Genomic DNA, 16489 nt, shown 5'->3' on the forward strand with positions numbered 1-16489 from the left:
AGTGAATCCTCACGGCAGGGGGCGCTCTGCATAGATAGAGAAGAAACAGCCAAGGAGCCCACCTCTTACGGTTTTAGAATCCCAGGTGCCTGGTCCGGGCTTGCCTGTGAAGTGCTACAGCGCTCAGGCTTGAGGTGGTGACACCGAGATCTCTGACACCGAGATCTCTAACGCCTCCTATCCATTTGAGCTTACACTGTGCTGCACTTCGTGTTCATTACCCTGTGTGATCGGTACAACTTTTCCTTAACTTGCATTTTGTATTTTATGTGTTATGGGTGTTTTGCCTTTATGTATGTCTGCGCATCACCCTCGGAGGCCAGAAGAGGGCGAGAGACTGGAATTACAACCGGTTGTAAGCCCACATGTGGGTGCTGGGAATCAGAGCCTGAGAGCCTCTGGAAGCGCAACCCGTGAACCATTGGAGCCACCTCTCCAGCCCTCCCCGCCCCCCGACTTTCTGAGCTTGTGGGCTGTTAGGGTTGTTCCCATTCCACTAGCGGGGAAAATTGAGGCCAAGAGCCAGGAAGGGGAGATTCGCTCAGGGGCTCCACGCCGTTGCACTGACCCTGAGATCGAGGCGGATCCATCAACTCGCTACACCTTTATTAAGTCCCCCCCGCAGGATTCCGGCTGCGGCCGCCATGGCGCAGGAGAATGCCGCTTTCTCTCCGGTGTCGGAGGAGCCGCCGCGGCGCCGCGGCCGCCAGCGCTACGTGGAGAAGGACGGCCGCTGCAACGTGCAGCAGGGCAACGTGCGCGAGACCTACCGCTACCTGACCGACCTGTTCACCACGCTGGTGGACCTGCAGTGGCGCCTCAGCCTGCTCTTCTTCGTGCTCGCCTACGCGCTCACTTGGCTCTTCTTCGGCGCCATCTGGTGGCTCATCGCCTACGGCCGCGGCGACCTGGAGCACCTGGAGGACACCGCGTGGACGCCGTGCGTCAACAACCTCAACGGCTTCGTGGCCGCCTTCCTCTTCTCCATCGAGACCGAGACCACCATCGGCTACGGGCACCGCGTCATCACTGACCAGTGCCCCGAGGGCATCGTGCTGCTGCTGCTGCAGGCCATCCTGGGCTCCATGGTGAACGCCTTCATGGTGGGCTGCATGTTCGTCAAGATCTCGCAGCCCAACAAGCGGGCCGCCACGCTGGTCTTCTCCTCGCACGCCGTGGTGTCGCTGCGCGACGGGCGCCTCTGCCTCATGTTCCGCGTGGGCGACCTGCGATCCTCGCACATTGTGGAGGCCTCCATCCGCGCCAAGCTCATCCGCTCGCGCCAGACGCTCGAGGGCGAGTTCATCCCCCTGCACCAGACCGACCTCAGCGTGGGCTTCGACACCGGGGACGACCGCCTCTTCCTCGTCTCGCCTCTCGTCATCAGCCACGAGATCGATGCCGCCAGCCCCTTCTGGGAGGCGTCGCGCCGCGCCCTCGAGAGGGACGACTTCGAGATCGTAGTCATTCTCGAGGGCATGGTGGAGGCCACGGGTGCGGGCAGGCTGGAGGACGGGAGCGGTGATGCAGGACAAGGGCAAGAAAAGCAGCCCGGGGAGGTGCAGAAAGATGGACAGAGAGTGGAGTGCAGGGTGACAGGCGGAGGAGGGGGGTGCTGGGGCCAGGGCTAGAAATGAACAGGATGGACAGGGTGACTTTGCAGAGTCAGGAAAAAGCTTGGAAGAGTTCTACGAAATGACGCTAGCTTGAGGCCCTGGCCTGACACGTATGTCACTTTGAATAGCACTCAACAGCTCTGAATTCATTTACTCTCAGCGAGGCTCCCCTGGAGGTTACTTTTGACTGTGCTCACTTTTCAGAGAAAGAGTAGCCCCAAAGAAAGGTCCCATAGGCCCCCGCTGTCACAGCCAATAAATAGCGTAGCCTAGATTGAACACGGGAAGTCTATCTTCAGTGTTTCCTGGTGTAGCGCTGGGATGAAGGTTAAGTGCAGAGTTCTTGATGCCCAGAGATCCAGAGCCCTGGAATGTGATTGACCTGAGTTATTCCCCAAGGAGGCAAACTTAGGTGTGGGGAGGTGAGAACTGGTTTCACTTCGGCCTCAGTTACCCCCATCTGTCACTCTTAACTTCCCCTGATGTGGCCATTTCTAGCCCCTTTCCAGAAGGAACTGTGATTTCAGTACCTTCACTCAGTCCTACACTGTCAAGAGCTTGGGACCAGAATAAGAGAAAAAGCAGGTCCTTTACGAGGTCCTAGCCACCAAAGAGGATAAGGGAAATGCAGGCGGAGAACCAAAGGGCCACTAGGGGGAGCTGCGGCGCTGCTACTGACGGACTTGCTCCCTGCGGCTAGCCTTGAAAGCTGGCTGCTGGTCCTCTGTGGAAACAACCTCTGCTCCATCGCCAGCTCAGTTCTATCCACTCCCCACTCCCCACTCCTCCTTCACTCCGGCTAGGCTGGTCCTAACCCTTCCCCTTCCCTCACGACTCCCTCTGTCTCTCCAGCTGTCCCTCCTCTCTGACACTGTCTTGGGCTGTGCTCTTACAGGGACTTTTTGAACTGCCCTTCCTTTGCCTCCACCTCCCCCCCACCCCTACTCCCCCCAGCCCCATCTCTGCTTCTCAGGCCTTCTCTCTGCAGAGGCCCTGGGAGCCTCTCCTTCCCCACCTTCACTGAATATGCCTTATTCCAGCTTTGCCAAAGAATACCAGTGTCCCCCAAGATGTCTCAGAGCCGGACTTTCAATGTCAGCCAGCCTCTGTTGGTGAAGGTTTCCGCCTCTGTTTCTGAGATGGACTCTGAAGTAGGAACAAAACGATCTGCCCTGAGGGGAGGGTGCAAAAAATCCCAACAGGGAAGGCAGGACACAGACCCAGGGCAAGACCTGAGAAGGGCAGTGTAAAGGACATGGGGGTGGGAGCTTGTTTGATTTTTCTCGAGATAAAGCTGGGAAGGACGGTAGTATTTTGGGATTCAAACTGCCTTTGAAAAGCAAGAATAATGAGCCAAAAACCCAACATGATGACATTTAAAAGGGAATAAATATAAAATTCTACATTTAGGCTTAAAAAAAATCACTTATGTAAGCGCAGCATGGAGAGACTCTAGTGGAGAAAGAACTGGGGGTTTTAGTTGGCCACAGGCTCACAGGCTTGCTGTAGCAACGTGATGCAGCTTCCAAAGGCGTTTATGTAATGTAATCACGGGCCACTTCGCTAAAGCATTCTGGCCAGAAGCAAGAGATGGTGAGGGTGAGCCTTCTTTCATGCATAGAGGAGGCCACCATTGGAAACGTCGTCACACTTCAGATGGACCCTTACCTGGTCTCCCCTGGCCATTCTGATTTGCAATGAAGATAGTAAGCTTTTCAAAAGCCAGATCAAGTGGGAAATGGTCACGAGTTCAATCTGAGGAAGAGCTCTAAGGGAACCTGGGTCTGTATTTACAGGCATGAAGGGGAGTGTCAGGTGGGAAGGACATGAAACCAAGGGGTAGAGATCCTCAGGGACAGGTTTTACTTTGTATAAAAGACAACCCAGAGCCAGTGGGATGGCTCAGCAAACTAAGGCACTTGTCACCAGGCCTGAGGACCTCAGTTAGATCCCCAGGTCTCGTATTGTGGAGTGAACCGACTCCCACAAGCTGTCCTCTGACCTCCACATACATCCTGTGGCACATATGGACACACACCCATGCATAGAAACACAAATCAACGCAATACACAAAGGCCTGGACTTCTAACGAGGTGGTGGGCTTTCAATCCTGGGAGGTAGTCAATGCAGCCAGCTGCCCATTGTTTTGGGGGTGAGGCGACGAGGCTCTGTGGGAAGTGGGAAGCTGGACTAGATGATCCCTAAGGTTAGTTTTAAGGTTACACTTCTCAAAGGAGAGTGGGGGAAATAAAGAGAAGAAGAGAGCAAATGGAGAAGAGAGCTGGCCAAGGAGAGGTGGGACTCTTGGGAAAAGCAGAGGGTTACGGGGTAAAGAGGCAGAAAAGGGAAGGAGGCTGGGATCCCTTTGACTGACACCTCTCCTCTTCCTCGCAGGAATGACATGCCAAGCTCGAAGCTCCTACCTGGTGGATGAAGTGCTGTGGGGCCACCGGTTCACATCTGTGCTCACCCTGGAGGATGGCTTCTACGAGGTGGACTATGCCAGCTTCCACGAGACCTTTGAAGTACCCACGCCCTCATGCAGCGCCCGGGAGTTGGCAGAAGCTGCAGCCCGCCTTGATGCCCATCTCTACTGGTCCATCCCCAGCAGGCTGGATGAGAAGGTGGAGGAAGAGGGGGCAGGGGAGGGGGCAGGTGGGGGAGATGGAGCTGACAAGGAGCAGAATGGCTGCCTACCACCCCCCGAGAGTGAGTCCAAGGTGTGACTGGTTTTCTCCAAACCCCTGTGGCAGACCAGGGGCCTAGGCACAGGAACATGGAAGCTGCAGAGTGGAGAGAGAAGAGGGAGGAGGCAGGCCATGTCCCAAGGAATGGCTTAAAGTTGGGAGAGGCTCACTGAGTCCAGGATCCAGTAGCGAAGGAAGAAGCCCTGGTTTGAAGAGAAGAGAGGGTGGGAACGAGAGAACATATCATTCTGTCTGTGTTTGACCTTCCCATCTGTTCGTGGGTAGATGGATGGACCGAGGATGGGTTCATGGGGTTGAATGGGAAGGTGGGGCAGACAGAGACAGCCAGTGGATAGCTTGGCTGGCAAAATGAATCAAGAGTCAGTGAACTCAGTGCTGCCTCAACCTGCAGCATGCCTTTGTGCGAAACCTACCTGTACCCTTTTCTTCTAGACAGAGGCAGCCTCAAACCAGGGGACCCAGCTAAACCAGGGGATGTGGCTTAGGGAGTAGAGTGTCCAATGGATTGCTGCCCCCGCTCTCCTCAGCTGGCCTCCCTATGTGCGACGCACCTGTCTAGACAAAGTGGCCACCACTGGGCCAGAGAAGAGGAAACGGGGGTGGAGGAGGGCATAGATGTGACCCTCTCCAACTTCACTGTCCCACTGGGACAGGCTCAGAAAGGTATCCACAGCCTTAATCCTCAGGGGACAGGCAGACAAGCAATGGGGGTAGATGCTGAGCAGGGGCCCTGGCGCAGGACCAGGAGCGACCCAGGGACAACTACTTTGTGACAGCGGAGTGAAACCTTGCAGGCACTGCTACAGAAGCAAGAAAGCAGAGCGACTCTGAAGCAGAGGAAAGGCCATGGGAGACTTAATAAGTGGCTTTATGAGGGAAGCCTGATCCCTAGGGAAAGTAGTTTATCCTTGGGGCACAGTGACAGGAGCTCATTCAAAATGGTGATTGGGTATCAGGGGTGGCATTCAAAGACTTGGTCCTAACACAAGAACAGCACAGGTGGAGGTCAGAAATCCCCCCCACACACAGCAACTGAAGGTAGTGTGGCTCACACTAGGAGTTCACACTGGGAGCCCACCCAAGCTCTTAGAGCCAGGTGTGACAGGGCAGTAACAACCAGGAAGCTAAGGGCTGAGTAAGGCAGGGGGAATGGTGGGAACCATCAGTCACAGAGCTCTGCGTCACTCACCTGGAGGGCTTGTTAAAACAGATTGCTGGGTCCCACTCCCAACATTCTGACTCAGTAGGTCCGGGATGGAAACCAAAAAAAAAAAAAAAATCTGCACGTCTAACTAGTTCCCAGATCTGACAGGTTCCCAGATCGTGCTGACCCTGTTGGTCTGGGGACTATGCTTGGATGAGGCATCTAAGCGAAGGAGAAGCCGCAGAAGCTGAAAGGAAGCCGAGGAACCTTAAGAACAGAGAAACGAGAAGGGAAATGTCGGGGAAAGGGACCCAGGTCCAGGCTGAGGAGCTTAACTTTGGGTCCAGGAATGGAAACGTCAGTGGTAACTGGCCGGTGACACTGAGGTGGCATCTGGGAAGATGAGAGAGCATCAGGGACAGGTGGAGAGAGTTCGAAGGCCTTTTGGGGACCCCTGAGGAGGCAGTGGGGAGCTGAAGCTGAATGGGCTTTTATCACAAAGGACGAACCCTCTAATAGGACTGACAAGGCAGCATTGACTAGGGGAGAGAACGGAGCTTACACTTCCGGGTACCTGCTGCCTGCCATCTGTCCCGCCAGGACAGGGAACCCTGGAGATACACACCCCCACCACACCTCTGCTGCAGCCTGGCCTTGTCCCCAGTCATCTTGGGATGGTGAGGGGATGGCGATGGCAGATTGAGGAGCAGGTCAGTCAGGGGACTTGAGGCTGGCCCCCGGAGCTAAGTGTAGCCCAGGTGAACATGTCCTCTGACGGGGATGGTTCAAACCTTGGCCCTGGCTACACCCTGGAATAAAGGTCTGCCGCTCTGTTCCAGGCTAAGAAGCCAGCACCCAATGGGGGCACCGTGCCTCCCTCCCAGGGCCCACCTCAGCTTAGGTCCACTCAGAGGACGCAAGCTGTTGCCTCTCCCCTTCAGTGTGACAATGGACTCAGGTTTCAGGACCACCTGGGTCACTCTCAAAAATGAGGTCCGTGAACACGTGTCTGCTGCAGTCCCCCATAGACACTTTGAGCACTGGGAGTGGCCGGGGTTTGAATTCGGGGGGAAACGGTCGAGTCTGCGCAAGAGGGGTGGGGTGCTTGGCATCCACATACAAAGCCCTGGAATGGAGACATTGCAGCTGCTCCTGGAAGTCGCTGAGATGCCACCACTCAGGGCACCGCTGTCCAGGGCAGTCAGTTGACCTGTGTTCTAGTGCCAACGCTGATTGTCACTAATTACCTCTATGACTCTCAGTAAGATACATTACTTCTCTGGGCCTCAGTTTCCTTTTCTGTAAAAAAAAAAATGATATTTGGCAAACTCGTAATGCTCAATAAATGTTAAATTACTAAATGAAAAAGGTAGACTGGATGCCACTTGAAGTATAGAACAGCCGAGACTCTCAGGACCAGAGAATCCTTAGGCAGGGAGGTACAGCCTGTGTAAGCCGAGGCAGTGGCTCTGTGTACACAGAGGACACAGGCCCTCCCAATGGCTGTTGTCCCTAAGTAGGCAGCTGTATTCTGAGGCTCCTATTCTGCTGCAGTCAGAGAATAATTAAGGTCAGGGTGAAAAAGACTGAGGCCCCAAGGCCTGCTGGGAGGATGAGACAAGGAGGGTGTGCCCCAGTCTGGGGAGCTCAGGAAGACTTGCCGCCAGAAGCTGTGAAAGGGGCCAAGCTCAGCTGGAACTCACCCTTGCTTCCCATGTCCCCGTCCCAAACAGAAGCCCCGTTAGGAGTTGGCTCGGCACTGCTGACGTTTTCGGCAACAGATGGGACCCAGGCATCCCCTCCTGCCGTGGGTGGGTAGCAAGGCCCACGAAGGACAGATGGTGTTTATGGTGGGAAGAGAGGCCTGGGTTGTCCAGAATAGGTTGTCAACTCCCAGCAACCTCCCCACCACCCCCTCCCCCGCCCCCAGTCGCCGCCTTTTATAGCTTCATGGCAAGGAAAGACACAACCAGGCCTGGATTTTATAAAACCAGTTTATTCACATTTTAGAAAAAAAAAAAAAATCTAGTTTGAGGACAGGAACTGGCCTTCCTACAGCACGAGTGTGAGACCAAGAACAGAGAACCAGAAGGAAGACCTTGAGGAAAGATGTGGGGAACGTGGGGTGGGGGGCACATCTCCCACTCTAGGTAGGGACAGGTCAAATAAATTAAAGGAGGGGCTGGACGTAGGAGGGAGAGGGTATCCAGGCAACGGGAGGAGGGCTGTCGCTGGTTGGAAGACAGATGACACCTGCAGGAACTGGAGAAAGCATGTGGAGCAGGCTGAGGAACAGGCTCCCTTTCGCCCTCACCCTGCTACACGATCCTGCAGGACTGAGCTGGCTGTTTCTCGTCCAGGTGGAGCACACACACGGGAAGCCTGAGGAAGACGGGGGTTTGGGGGTCCCTTTCCCTCACCTGGGGTGCTACAGATCACCGCTTCCGCAGCCTCTTCATAAAGCAGCAGGTGATTGTAGCGAGGACACTGGCGCCAGTGACTAGGGCGACTCCTGTACCCGCCAACAGGGGCACGAACAGGGTGTCCAGAGCTGGAGGAAAGAAGACAGCTCCGCTCAGGGAGTGCCATGGTCCTCCGCCGCCGGCTGTCTGTCCTACAGGTCTCTGGCACTCTCCCCAGCAGGTTTTCTAGACTCAGCCCCCTACTCACAGAGCGCCATCCTTGCCCACCCACAACCACCCCAATCAGCAGTGAGGTCAGCTTGGGGCTCTTCATGCAAAGGGATGCGGGGGAGGTGGGGATGATAGCAGGGAAAACAGGAAAACGGAAGTGGGTCAACACGGCTGGAGCAGGTGAGTGGAGGGTGGCTGTCACTTACCATGCGTGTAGGGGTAGACTGTGACAGGCCCGGAGCGCGCACTGCCCGCCTGGTACCAGCTATAATCAGCATGCTGCACCCAGGCGCTTGGGGCGCAGTGGTATATGCCTTCATCGTCAGGCCCCAGACTGTGCAGTCTTAGCCGATGACTTCTGGGTCCCACCAGCTCCACGCTGACGGGACCCCCTCCAGGCCGGACTCCCAGCTCTGCCACACCATCCTGACCGACTCCACCCACAAGCTGAGCAGGCCCAGAGCTTAACTCGCCCTCCTCTGGTCTCTCCACCCACCAGCTGGCTGCTAGTCGCAGCCCCGGGGGACCGCCACGCACAGAGATGTTGCATAACAGGGAGGCAGTCTCTCCCCGGTACACGGTGCCCCCCGCGAGCCATGCCACGGCTTCCAGCACCACACCTGCAGAGCAAAGGACACGGGAGGTTACCGGGTGAAGGCGCGGGGGCTAAGAAGTTAGGAAATAAATTCTATAATCTCTGAACCCTGTCAAGGGCTCAACCTCTCACCTTCTTCCCTCACATGCACAGGGAGCGGCCGGGAACGGGCACTGGCTGCTTCACGAAGCCGGGTCCCGGACCCTCGAACATAGGCTTTGGCGAGGCAGCGGTAGGTGCCTGCATCCCCGGGCCTGGCAGCCTCCAGTCGTAGCCGGTAGGTTCTGGATGCCACTTTCTCCATGGCAATGTGCCGGCCCTCATAGCCAGGGCCCAGGCTGCCGACACCTTCCGTGTCCAGCTGGGCCACCAGGCGGCCAGGCCCAGGAGCCCCTGCAGGAGCCATCTCCCAGCCCACTGAGTACGCCGCATGGCGGCCTGGTGGGGGCAGTGCCCCGGACACATTGCACAGCAGTTCCAAGGGTTCCCCTGGGCCAATCCGGTGTTCACCAGGTCCCACAGTCACCGCCAGCTGGCTAGCTGAAATACAGCAGGGGAAGGGAGGGGTCACAGGGATGCCTGGGTCCCCATCTATTACACCTCTTTGCAAAAATTTAGAGGCCTTTTCTCTGTCCCTCACCCCAGGACATGAATTTCACCCTTCCCCCACAGCCCTTGTCCCTCCACATCCAATCTCTGAGCAGTGGAGGCATGGATAGAGAGCGAACAATGTCTAGAAGGTTGCTCACTCCATGGAAGAAGAGTTCTGTAGTCAGACGGTGGTCATGTAGCACCACCCCTGATGCCCACTGAGATACCCCTTAGGGGGACACGTGACACTCACACAGTGTCTGCACATCCACATGGGCCAGGACTGCCCTCTTCTCTGCGATCTGGACCCAGGAGCCATCAGGATCCTGGATCCATTCAGCGGCAGTGCAGTGGTAGGTGCCCGAGTCGGCGGCCTGGGCACCCCCAACCACCATGCGGTAGCGATCGGTCCCTTCCTTGCTCAGCCGCAGCTCCCCAGCAGCCAGCCTCTCGGCATAGGGGGCTCCAGCCTCCACAGCCATGTCGGAGCGCAGTCCCACCACTTCCTGTAGAGTGGCCCGCCCCACTGGCGCCTCGGGAACGGCTCTCCCGAAGGACACCGACAGGTGTGTGTGCTTCTTGGTTTTAGTCTGAGCCAAGCAGCCCAGAGCCAGCTCCTGCCCCTCGTGCACTGTCAGGCGTGAGGGGGAGGTTGCAGCCTGGCGGCCTCGGGGCCCTGGAGGGGCAGCAGATACCTGCAGCTCATCTGGAAGAACTGGAGAGAAAGGCTTAATGAGAGAGGGCCGGGAGCTGGCGGCCCTCCCGTGTCCGGTGTGTGGCCTACTCCACTACCTACTTGGTGGGCTCCTGGAGGGCAAGGACTTGTATAACTCAGCGGTGCCAACCCCAGTCTGGACATACCAAGATACTCAATAAATACCTGCTGGATTTCACAGAGCAAGCCTGTTGACACCCACTCTGACGTCTGGGATTGACCCGTTTTAAATACTCAAAAAAAAAAGTAATTCTCTAAAGAGGCTGGACCTGATGGTGCCGGCCAATAATCCCAGCTCCCCAGGATGCTAAGACAGAAGGGTCAAGTTCAAGGCCCACTTGGGCTACAGAGCAAGTTCCAGACCAGTCTGGACAACTTGGAAAGTCTCTGCATCCGGTCCCCACAAAAGAAAAAGAAAGTGCTGGAAAGGTAGTCTTGACGGCACAGGAGACTGACGCAGGAAGACTGCTGAGAGTTTTTAAAGTAACCTGGGTGACACGGTGAATTGTGGGAGAACCGCCACGAACTACAGGCCAACCTAGACTAGAATTTTGTAGGCCAGGCTGGGCTACAGGGTGAGCCCCAATCTCAAAAAGCAGCACAGGAGATGTAGCTTAGTAGAATACTTCCTTGGTATACCGCTCAACACTGTAGGTTCAATCTCCGGGACTGGAGGGTGGGTGGGTAGAGAAAGAGGAAGTAGAGGAGAAGGAAGAGGAAGTAGAGGAGAAGGAAGAGGAAGCGAGAAGAGGAGGAAGAAGAAAAACTAAATCTGGGAGGCTCTCTCACCACCCAGCTCAGAGCCCAGTACCTCTCAGCTCCACTTTGGCACTGTAGTTGCCCAGGTACTGAGTATCCGTAGAAGGGGTGTAGCACTCATAAAAGCCAGAGTCCTGGGCCTGCAGGCGAGCAATCTTGAGCACTACGGAATCTCCCTTCAGGCGCTGCACCTGCAGGTCGCCAGAAGCCACTCGAGGCCCAAACACGGCATAGGAGAACTGGCTATCCTTGGTGCTGATGATGCCCAGGGAAGTAGCTGGGGCCTCTGGTCTGTACATGAACCACTCAAAGTCTTGTTGGGAAGGGCCCTCATAGGCACTCACGTTGCAAGAGATAGAGACAGAGGTGCCGGCCACACGGTAAAGAGGCCCCTTGGGGACATGCACCTGGCGGGCATAGCACCTGACTCCTGTGGGGAAAGGCAGAAAGAATTGGAATTTTTTTAGAAAGACCAGGTCCCGATTTGATGCCCATGTACCATAAGCACCATTCTTGACAGCTGCCTGTGAAGCAAAGGGAAACACAGGGAAGGTTAGAACACAGCTGGGCCATAAAACACAGAGGAGAACAGGGAAGAGACGCTGGAACGTGAGACATCAGCATCTTAGGCATCAACGTAAGCCCAGATCCACCTCAGGACAGAGGAACACTCTATCTCTAGCTAACTAGAGGTAGAGCATCTATGTGGACAAAGAGTGCATCTGGAGGCCGGGGAGACAGCCCAGTAACATGCTTTCTGAGTTCAGTTCCCCGCAACCACGTAAAAAGCTTGGCATGGTGGCTGGTGGGAAGGCTCAGTGAGTACAAGAAGTTGCCACACAAGCCTGACAACCTGAGTTCGATCCCCAGAACACCATGGCAGGAAAGAACGAAGTCCTGAAAGTTGTCTTCTGACCTGCACACACCCCCCCCCACACACACGCACTCCCTCTCTACATATAAAATAATAATTTACTACTAATAATAAAGTGGATGGCTCCCGAGCAATGGCACCTGAGGTTAATCTCTGGCCTTTACATGGACACTCATGCATGTGCACTTGCACCCACGCACACACATGCACCCCCCCATACCACAAACGCACAATTTAAAATAAGAAGCACGTCTGACTCCCGACGCCCCAGTTCTCGGCTGGATCCTTAGCTCTCTCATCCTGTCATTCGTGTGTGGGGGTGTGCTCAGGTGGAGCCTCTAGCTAAGGGAGCCTCAGACCTTTGCTGGAGGGGACCTGGCAAAATCTTACAGAACGGCTGCTTGGCTTAGCTGTCACCTGGGCTAGACAATGGAGCCAGTGGCCCAGGCTGGATGGGGCACCATGCTGAACAGGGCACGGGCCTAGTCAGTTCTCACCACACAATACCCTCTCCGCTACAGCTGTGCCATGAGCTCACTGCTTCTCCCAGCCCACAGGGCTGCACAGGCAGCTGCGGCTTCTGGGGCAAGCATCAGGCTCTGCCCTGGCCTGGGGCAGAAGATCCCCTCCCCCCCACCCCCACCCCAGAGTCTGTCAACCTTCTGGCTAGTACAGATGATGCACCATGCACCCCCCCCCAACAAAAGCTTTCATTTGCATATGATTTGCATGTGCTGCACATCATTTACATAGGCCCCTTTCTGTAGGGAGACCCTAAGCACTTGCAGACCCTCCCCGCCTCCCTCTCTCCACCCATTTTACCCCTCTCCCTGTTCCAGCAGACAGTCCCCAAACCTTGGAGTGCTCAGTTCCTTTCTTCTCTCCACCATTCCACAGCTACTTCTAGAAAAGCCCACAGAATCCCAGAACGCAAGGGGGGCTGGCAGTCATTTCACAGACGAGAGAAATGATGTAACTCCCCTGGAGAGCACATCTAGGGAGTGCTGGGGCTAGGATCTGAACCCAGACCTGCGTCTAAAGCTTTCTACCTGCTCTCCTAGCCAACACAGAAGAGAAGGACTGGCTCGGGAGAGAACCATGTCTCTTCTAGACGAGAAAAGTAGGACTGAGCGTGATGTTTTGGTCAAGATCTTGCCATCTCTGGAGGGCCTCTACACACCCCCGAAGAGGGACAAAACCAAGAAGATGAGACATTTCCAAGGGGAGGCCTGGTTTACCAAGCTGTGTAATTTGGACTCCCAGGGGAAGTCCACGGTCTTGCTACTGGCACTGGAGGAAAACACCTGAGAGCCTGCCCTCCAGTCCTTACTCCTTTATGCTTCCTCTGGCTACGTAACTCAGAGAACACATGATCATCACTTGAAGCAGAGGCTAGCGTCAGGAAACTAACACAGGGCCAATTCTTTCCTCTCCCGGGTCTCAGTTTCTCCCTTTAAGAACTAAGAGCGTCCAGTTCTGACGTTGAACCAGTGAGGTGTGTGACTCAGGCACGCACTGCTCCAGGCACATTTCATAACCAGGGTGATGTTGAAGACAGCCACGCTGACACCTTCCCAGCTGCCCATGGGTAGACTCTGCCCAGAAGGCCCCCTCCCACCTTCCTGGCTCCACAAGTGCTGATGCCTGGAGATCCCCATGGGAAAGGTGTCCCCACAGCCTCAGGAAATAGGCTGCTACAAGGTTCTCTCTCACCAAGCCACCTCCTCCCTAACATCCAAAGGCCTGATTTGGGAGTCAGATCCAGGTTCAAATCCTAGCCCCAACCCTCATGAGATAGGCTCTCTGGAACAAGATATTTCGTTTTCCTCATCTGTGAAGCGAATGTCAGTGCTGAATGTGGTGGGCCCGGACGCCAGCAGCCTCTTGTGGCTCTCTGCAACACTCACTCCTCCCGACCTCCCCTCCACTCACCCCTGCTCCATAAAGCCCACTGGGGAAAAGAAGCAATTACTAGGCAACCAAGCCCCAGAGTTTCATTTCCCTGCATCACTCTCTGCCTCCTGCCTTGTTCCCCAAGGAGAGTTTTCATCCTGGCCCCAGAAGCCCAAGACTCTGACACCATGCTGTTTAGTCTAAGCCAGAGAAGGCAGTTGAGGTGCCACAGGCTTCTGCCTTGACTACAGCACCCCAGAATCCTCCCCATACGTATACCCTCCCCTTATCCCCACAACACACACACACACACACACACACACACACACACACACACACAACCAGCCATGCAAAGGTTGGCCCAGATCACACCATCATAAACACTCATCAGGACAGACACTAGGTACTTGGAGAGCTCAGGTTCAGTTTCCATGGAGCCTCGTTTCTCCTGGGGCAAAGATGTTGGGACCAACTGAGTGTGACGACCGGCCAAATGTCTGGGAGAGTGGAAGGAGGGCAAAGAGGGACTGGCCAGGGTGGAGACAGAGATGAGGGAGGGATGGTAAAATGTGTGTGTTGGGGGGCGGGGGAGGCGGTTAGGGGAGACTTTCTTCAAAGACCGTGGGCAGAATCAGCCCCTGGGCCTCCAGCCAACTCTGGGGCAATTATGAAGACCGCCAGGCACTGCCCACGCAGAGCAGGCACCCAAGGCCAGGCCCGGAGCCTAGAATGGGGTTAGAAGATTGTCACAGTATTTGAGCGCAACGACCCCAGGGCCTAGGGTGTAAAGGCTGGGAAGTGGCGCCTGCCTCCATGGGTCCAATGATGTCTCAGGAGATACCTCAGTAGCTCGCCAATATGCCCCAGCTGGGGCCTAAACCTAGGGCGTCACCACCCTCCCCTTAACCGACTGGGCAGGCGGCCGCAGAAGGAAGAGAGGCGCCGATCCCAGAGAGACTGAAGATATGCCTGATGGAGAAGTAGGGATGCAATCAGCTCCAAAACGCTGGCTGGATGCGCGACGTCAGGCACCTACCCGGCCGGCCAGGACTGGGGCGCAGCGACCACCCGGCTTACCAAGCATTAGCAGCAGCAGCAGCAGCAGCAGCAGCGGCGGCGAACTCAGCGGCGTGGGGTTGGGGACGCCCATTCTGCGTAGGCGGCTCTGGGGAGGCTCCGGGGGTCGGCGTGGGCTCTGGGGGGCCAGGGCCGCGAGGGGCACATGCCCGGGTGGGGGGCAGAGAGCGGAGCAGTGAAGCGTGGGTGCGCAGAGCCCAGCTGAGCGGGAGCCGCCAACTCCCCGCCCTCCTCTCCTCTTCCCCTCCTCCCGCCGCTCTTCCCGCCCTCCGCAGCTCGGGAGACCATTCCCGCCGCGCCCCGCTGCCCGGCCCCGCCCACACGCCCGGCCCCGCCCCCGCCCGGCCCCGCCCCTGGCCGCTGCCTGGGCCAGACTTCGACCCTGACAGTTGGCTCCGCCCCTGGCCGCAGGCTGGGCGAACTGGCGGCACCTAGGCTCTCCTGTCCCTACCCACCCTCGCTCAGAGCGCACCCCGCCCTGCACCTGCCAGCCTTTCCGGGAGAATCGGTGCTCGCAGGGCCCTCTGGGGATAATGGGGTGACTGTGGTTACGCACTCAGAATCCAGTTGGGTGATGTGGGCCGCTGAGTCCTGGCAGCAAACGCTGCTGACTTATGTGGGCATGCCGGGACCCAGGACTTCCTGGGCGTGAAGCGGTTGGTCTCAAGGGGCATCAGGGCCCTGGAAGATCACTGAAATCTGTTCTAATACCCGGTTAGAAAGCAAAGCGAAAGGAAAGTGGGTTAGCGGTCCAGACTTCCTAGCTGGGTGGGTGATCCTTGTTCGGCTCAATCCTCAGTTTTCCCCCTCCACATACGGAAGAGAGATTGTAAACACTCAAGAGTTACGCTGATAATTAACTGAATCAGGCACATACGTTGGTTGCACACGGTAACTATGGGGGTGTTTTGTTTTTGTATTAAACTGCTTTCTACCAATTGGAGTCGGCAATGAGACGATATGGACACACCTCTCGGCTGGGAAGGGTGGAGCTAGCCTGGAGGTAGGAGAAGGGAAGGAGTCTCTTGTGCTGTGTCTCCACTGTGAAAAAGGCGGAGAGTTGGAAGGGTGGAGCCAGAATGGGAAGAAGGGACAAGCCAGCCCGCAAAGCCAAGGCTGTGGAAGAGGCCATTAGTGGGAAGTGGCCCAGAACACATCTAGGTCCCTCACCTCCACACCCAACTAGTTCCCCTATTAAGGAAAGTGAGGTACACAGAGAGAAAGTGGTCCAGGCCAGAGCTGACTTCCTACTCTCAGAAGTATTCATGGGGCTGCCAGTTGAAGCCATATTCAGCAACCACAGAGAAACATAGGTTTGGGGACCTATGGAGAAGTCAGAAGTCTCTCAAGACTGCCCAGCAACAGGATAAGGGACCTGCTGCTTCCTACCTGGCCATAGTCCAGCCTGGTTTCTTATTTCCCTAGAAGCCATGTTGAGCTATGTGGAAACTGCAGGTTACAGGGAGATTGGAAGGAAATGCACCCTCCCTTTAGCTGGAAGTTGAGTGGATTGAATTGCCTTCCTGGTACTCAAGGTTTGAAAGTCAATCATCATCATCATCATCATCATCATCATCATAGCAGCCATTTATGGGGTGGTTACACAATAACACCACCTCGTAGATAGCCTTTCCAGCCTTTACAGTTTATTTTACAAGACAAAGTCATTTAACACAAGGGAGATCAGAACTTCAAGACAGTTAAGTATCTTGCCCAAGGCCACACACATTTTAAGTTAACCAGTTAAGATGCGACTTTAAAGCTCAGGCCTGGTGTACACACTCTTTAATCCTACCGTTCGAGAGGCAGAGGAAGGCAGATCTCCATGAGTTCCAGGCCAACCAAGCCTACAGAGTGAGACCCTGTCTCAAAGCACACAAAAAC

At 55.8% G+C, this 16489-nt stretch overlaps 2 protein-coding genes across 3 annotated transcripts; one reads left to right on the forward strand and one right to left on the reverse strand.

Moving 5' to 3' along the window:
• Positions 1–620: 620 nt before the first annotated feature.
• Kcnj9 (potassium inwardly rectifying channel subfamily J member 9) lies at positions 621–6272 on the forward strand. Its single transcript, XM_059280278.1, has 2 exons — positions 621–1494; positions 4011–6272. Exons 1-2 carry the CDS (start codon positions 645–647, stop codon positions 4340–4342), a joined length of 1182 nt encoding a protein of 393 aa, XP_059136261.1. The 5' UTR covers positions 621–644; the 3' UTR covers positions 4343–6272.
• Positions 6273–7469: 1197 nt separating this feature from the next.
• Positions 7470–14863, reverse strand: Igsf8 (immunoglobulin superfamily member 8). 2 transcript variants are annotated; one of them, XM_059280845.1, is made up of 7 exons: positions 14606–14863; positions 10814–11191; positions 9541–10002; positions 8829–9236; positions 8308–8721; positions 7889–8019; positions 7470–7730 (listed from the first exon to the last, which is right to left on the reverse strand). In XM_059280845.1, the coding sequence occupies exons 1-6, from the start codon at positions 14676–14678 to the stop codon at positions 7904–7906; spliced, it is 1851 nt and encodes a 616-aa protein (XP_059136828.1). In that variant the 5' UTR covers positions 14679–14863; the 3' UTR covers positions 7470–7730; positions 7889–7903. The 2 variants fall into 2 exon arrangements, with proteins under 2 accessions (XP_059136828.1, XP_059136827.1); XM_059280844.1 differs by having other exon boundaries at positions 7470–8019; positions 14606–14862.
• Between the last annotated feature and the right edge of the window lie 1626 nt (positions 14864–16489).

This window comes from Peromyscus eremicus, chromosome 15 (assembly GCF_949786415.1).
Source record: "Peromyscus eremicus chromosome 15, PerEre_H2_v1, whole genome shotgun sequence".
In the NCBI taxonomy this organism is placed as follows: domain Eukaryota; kingdom Metazoa; phylum Chordata; class Mammalia; order Rodentia; family Cricetidae; genus Peromyscus; species Peromyscus eremicus.

Bases quoted from the DNA above. Each gene is read 5' to 3' on its own strand.
- Igsf8 (XM_059280845.1), bottom strand. From the start codon at position 14,678: ATGGGCGTCCCCAACCCCACGCCGCTGAGTTCGCCGCCGCTGCTGCTG. The intron at 10,003-10,813 runs GTACTGGGCTCT...CTTTCTCTCCAG, and splicing joins TGCCAAAGTGGAGCTGAGAG to TTCTTCCAGATGAGCTGCAG. The intron at 9,237-9,540 runs GTGAGTGTCACG...GCTGTATTTCAG, and splicing joins TGTGGATGTGCAGACACTGT to CTAGCCAGCTGGCGGTGACT.
- Kcnj9 (XM_059280278.1), top strand. From the start codon at position 645: ATGGCGCAGGAGAATGCCGCTTTCTCTCCGGTGTCGGAGGAGCCGCCG. The intron at 1,495-4,010 runs GTGCGGGCAGGC...TCTTCCTCGCAG, and splicing joins GGGCATGGTGGAGGCCACGG to GAATGACATGCCAAGCTCGA.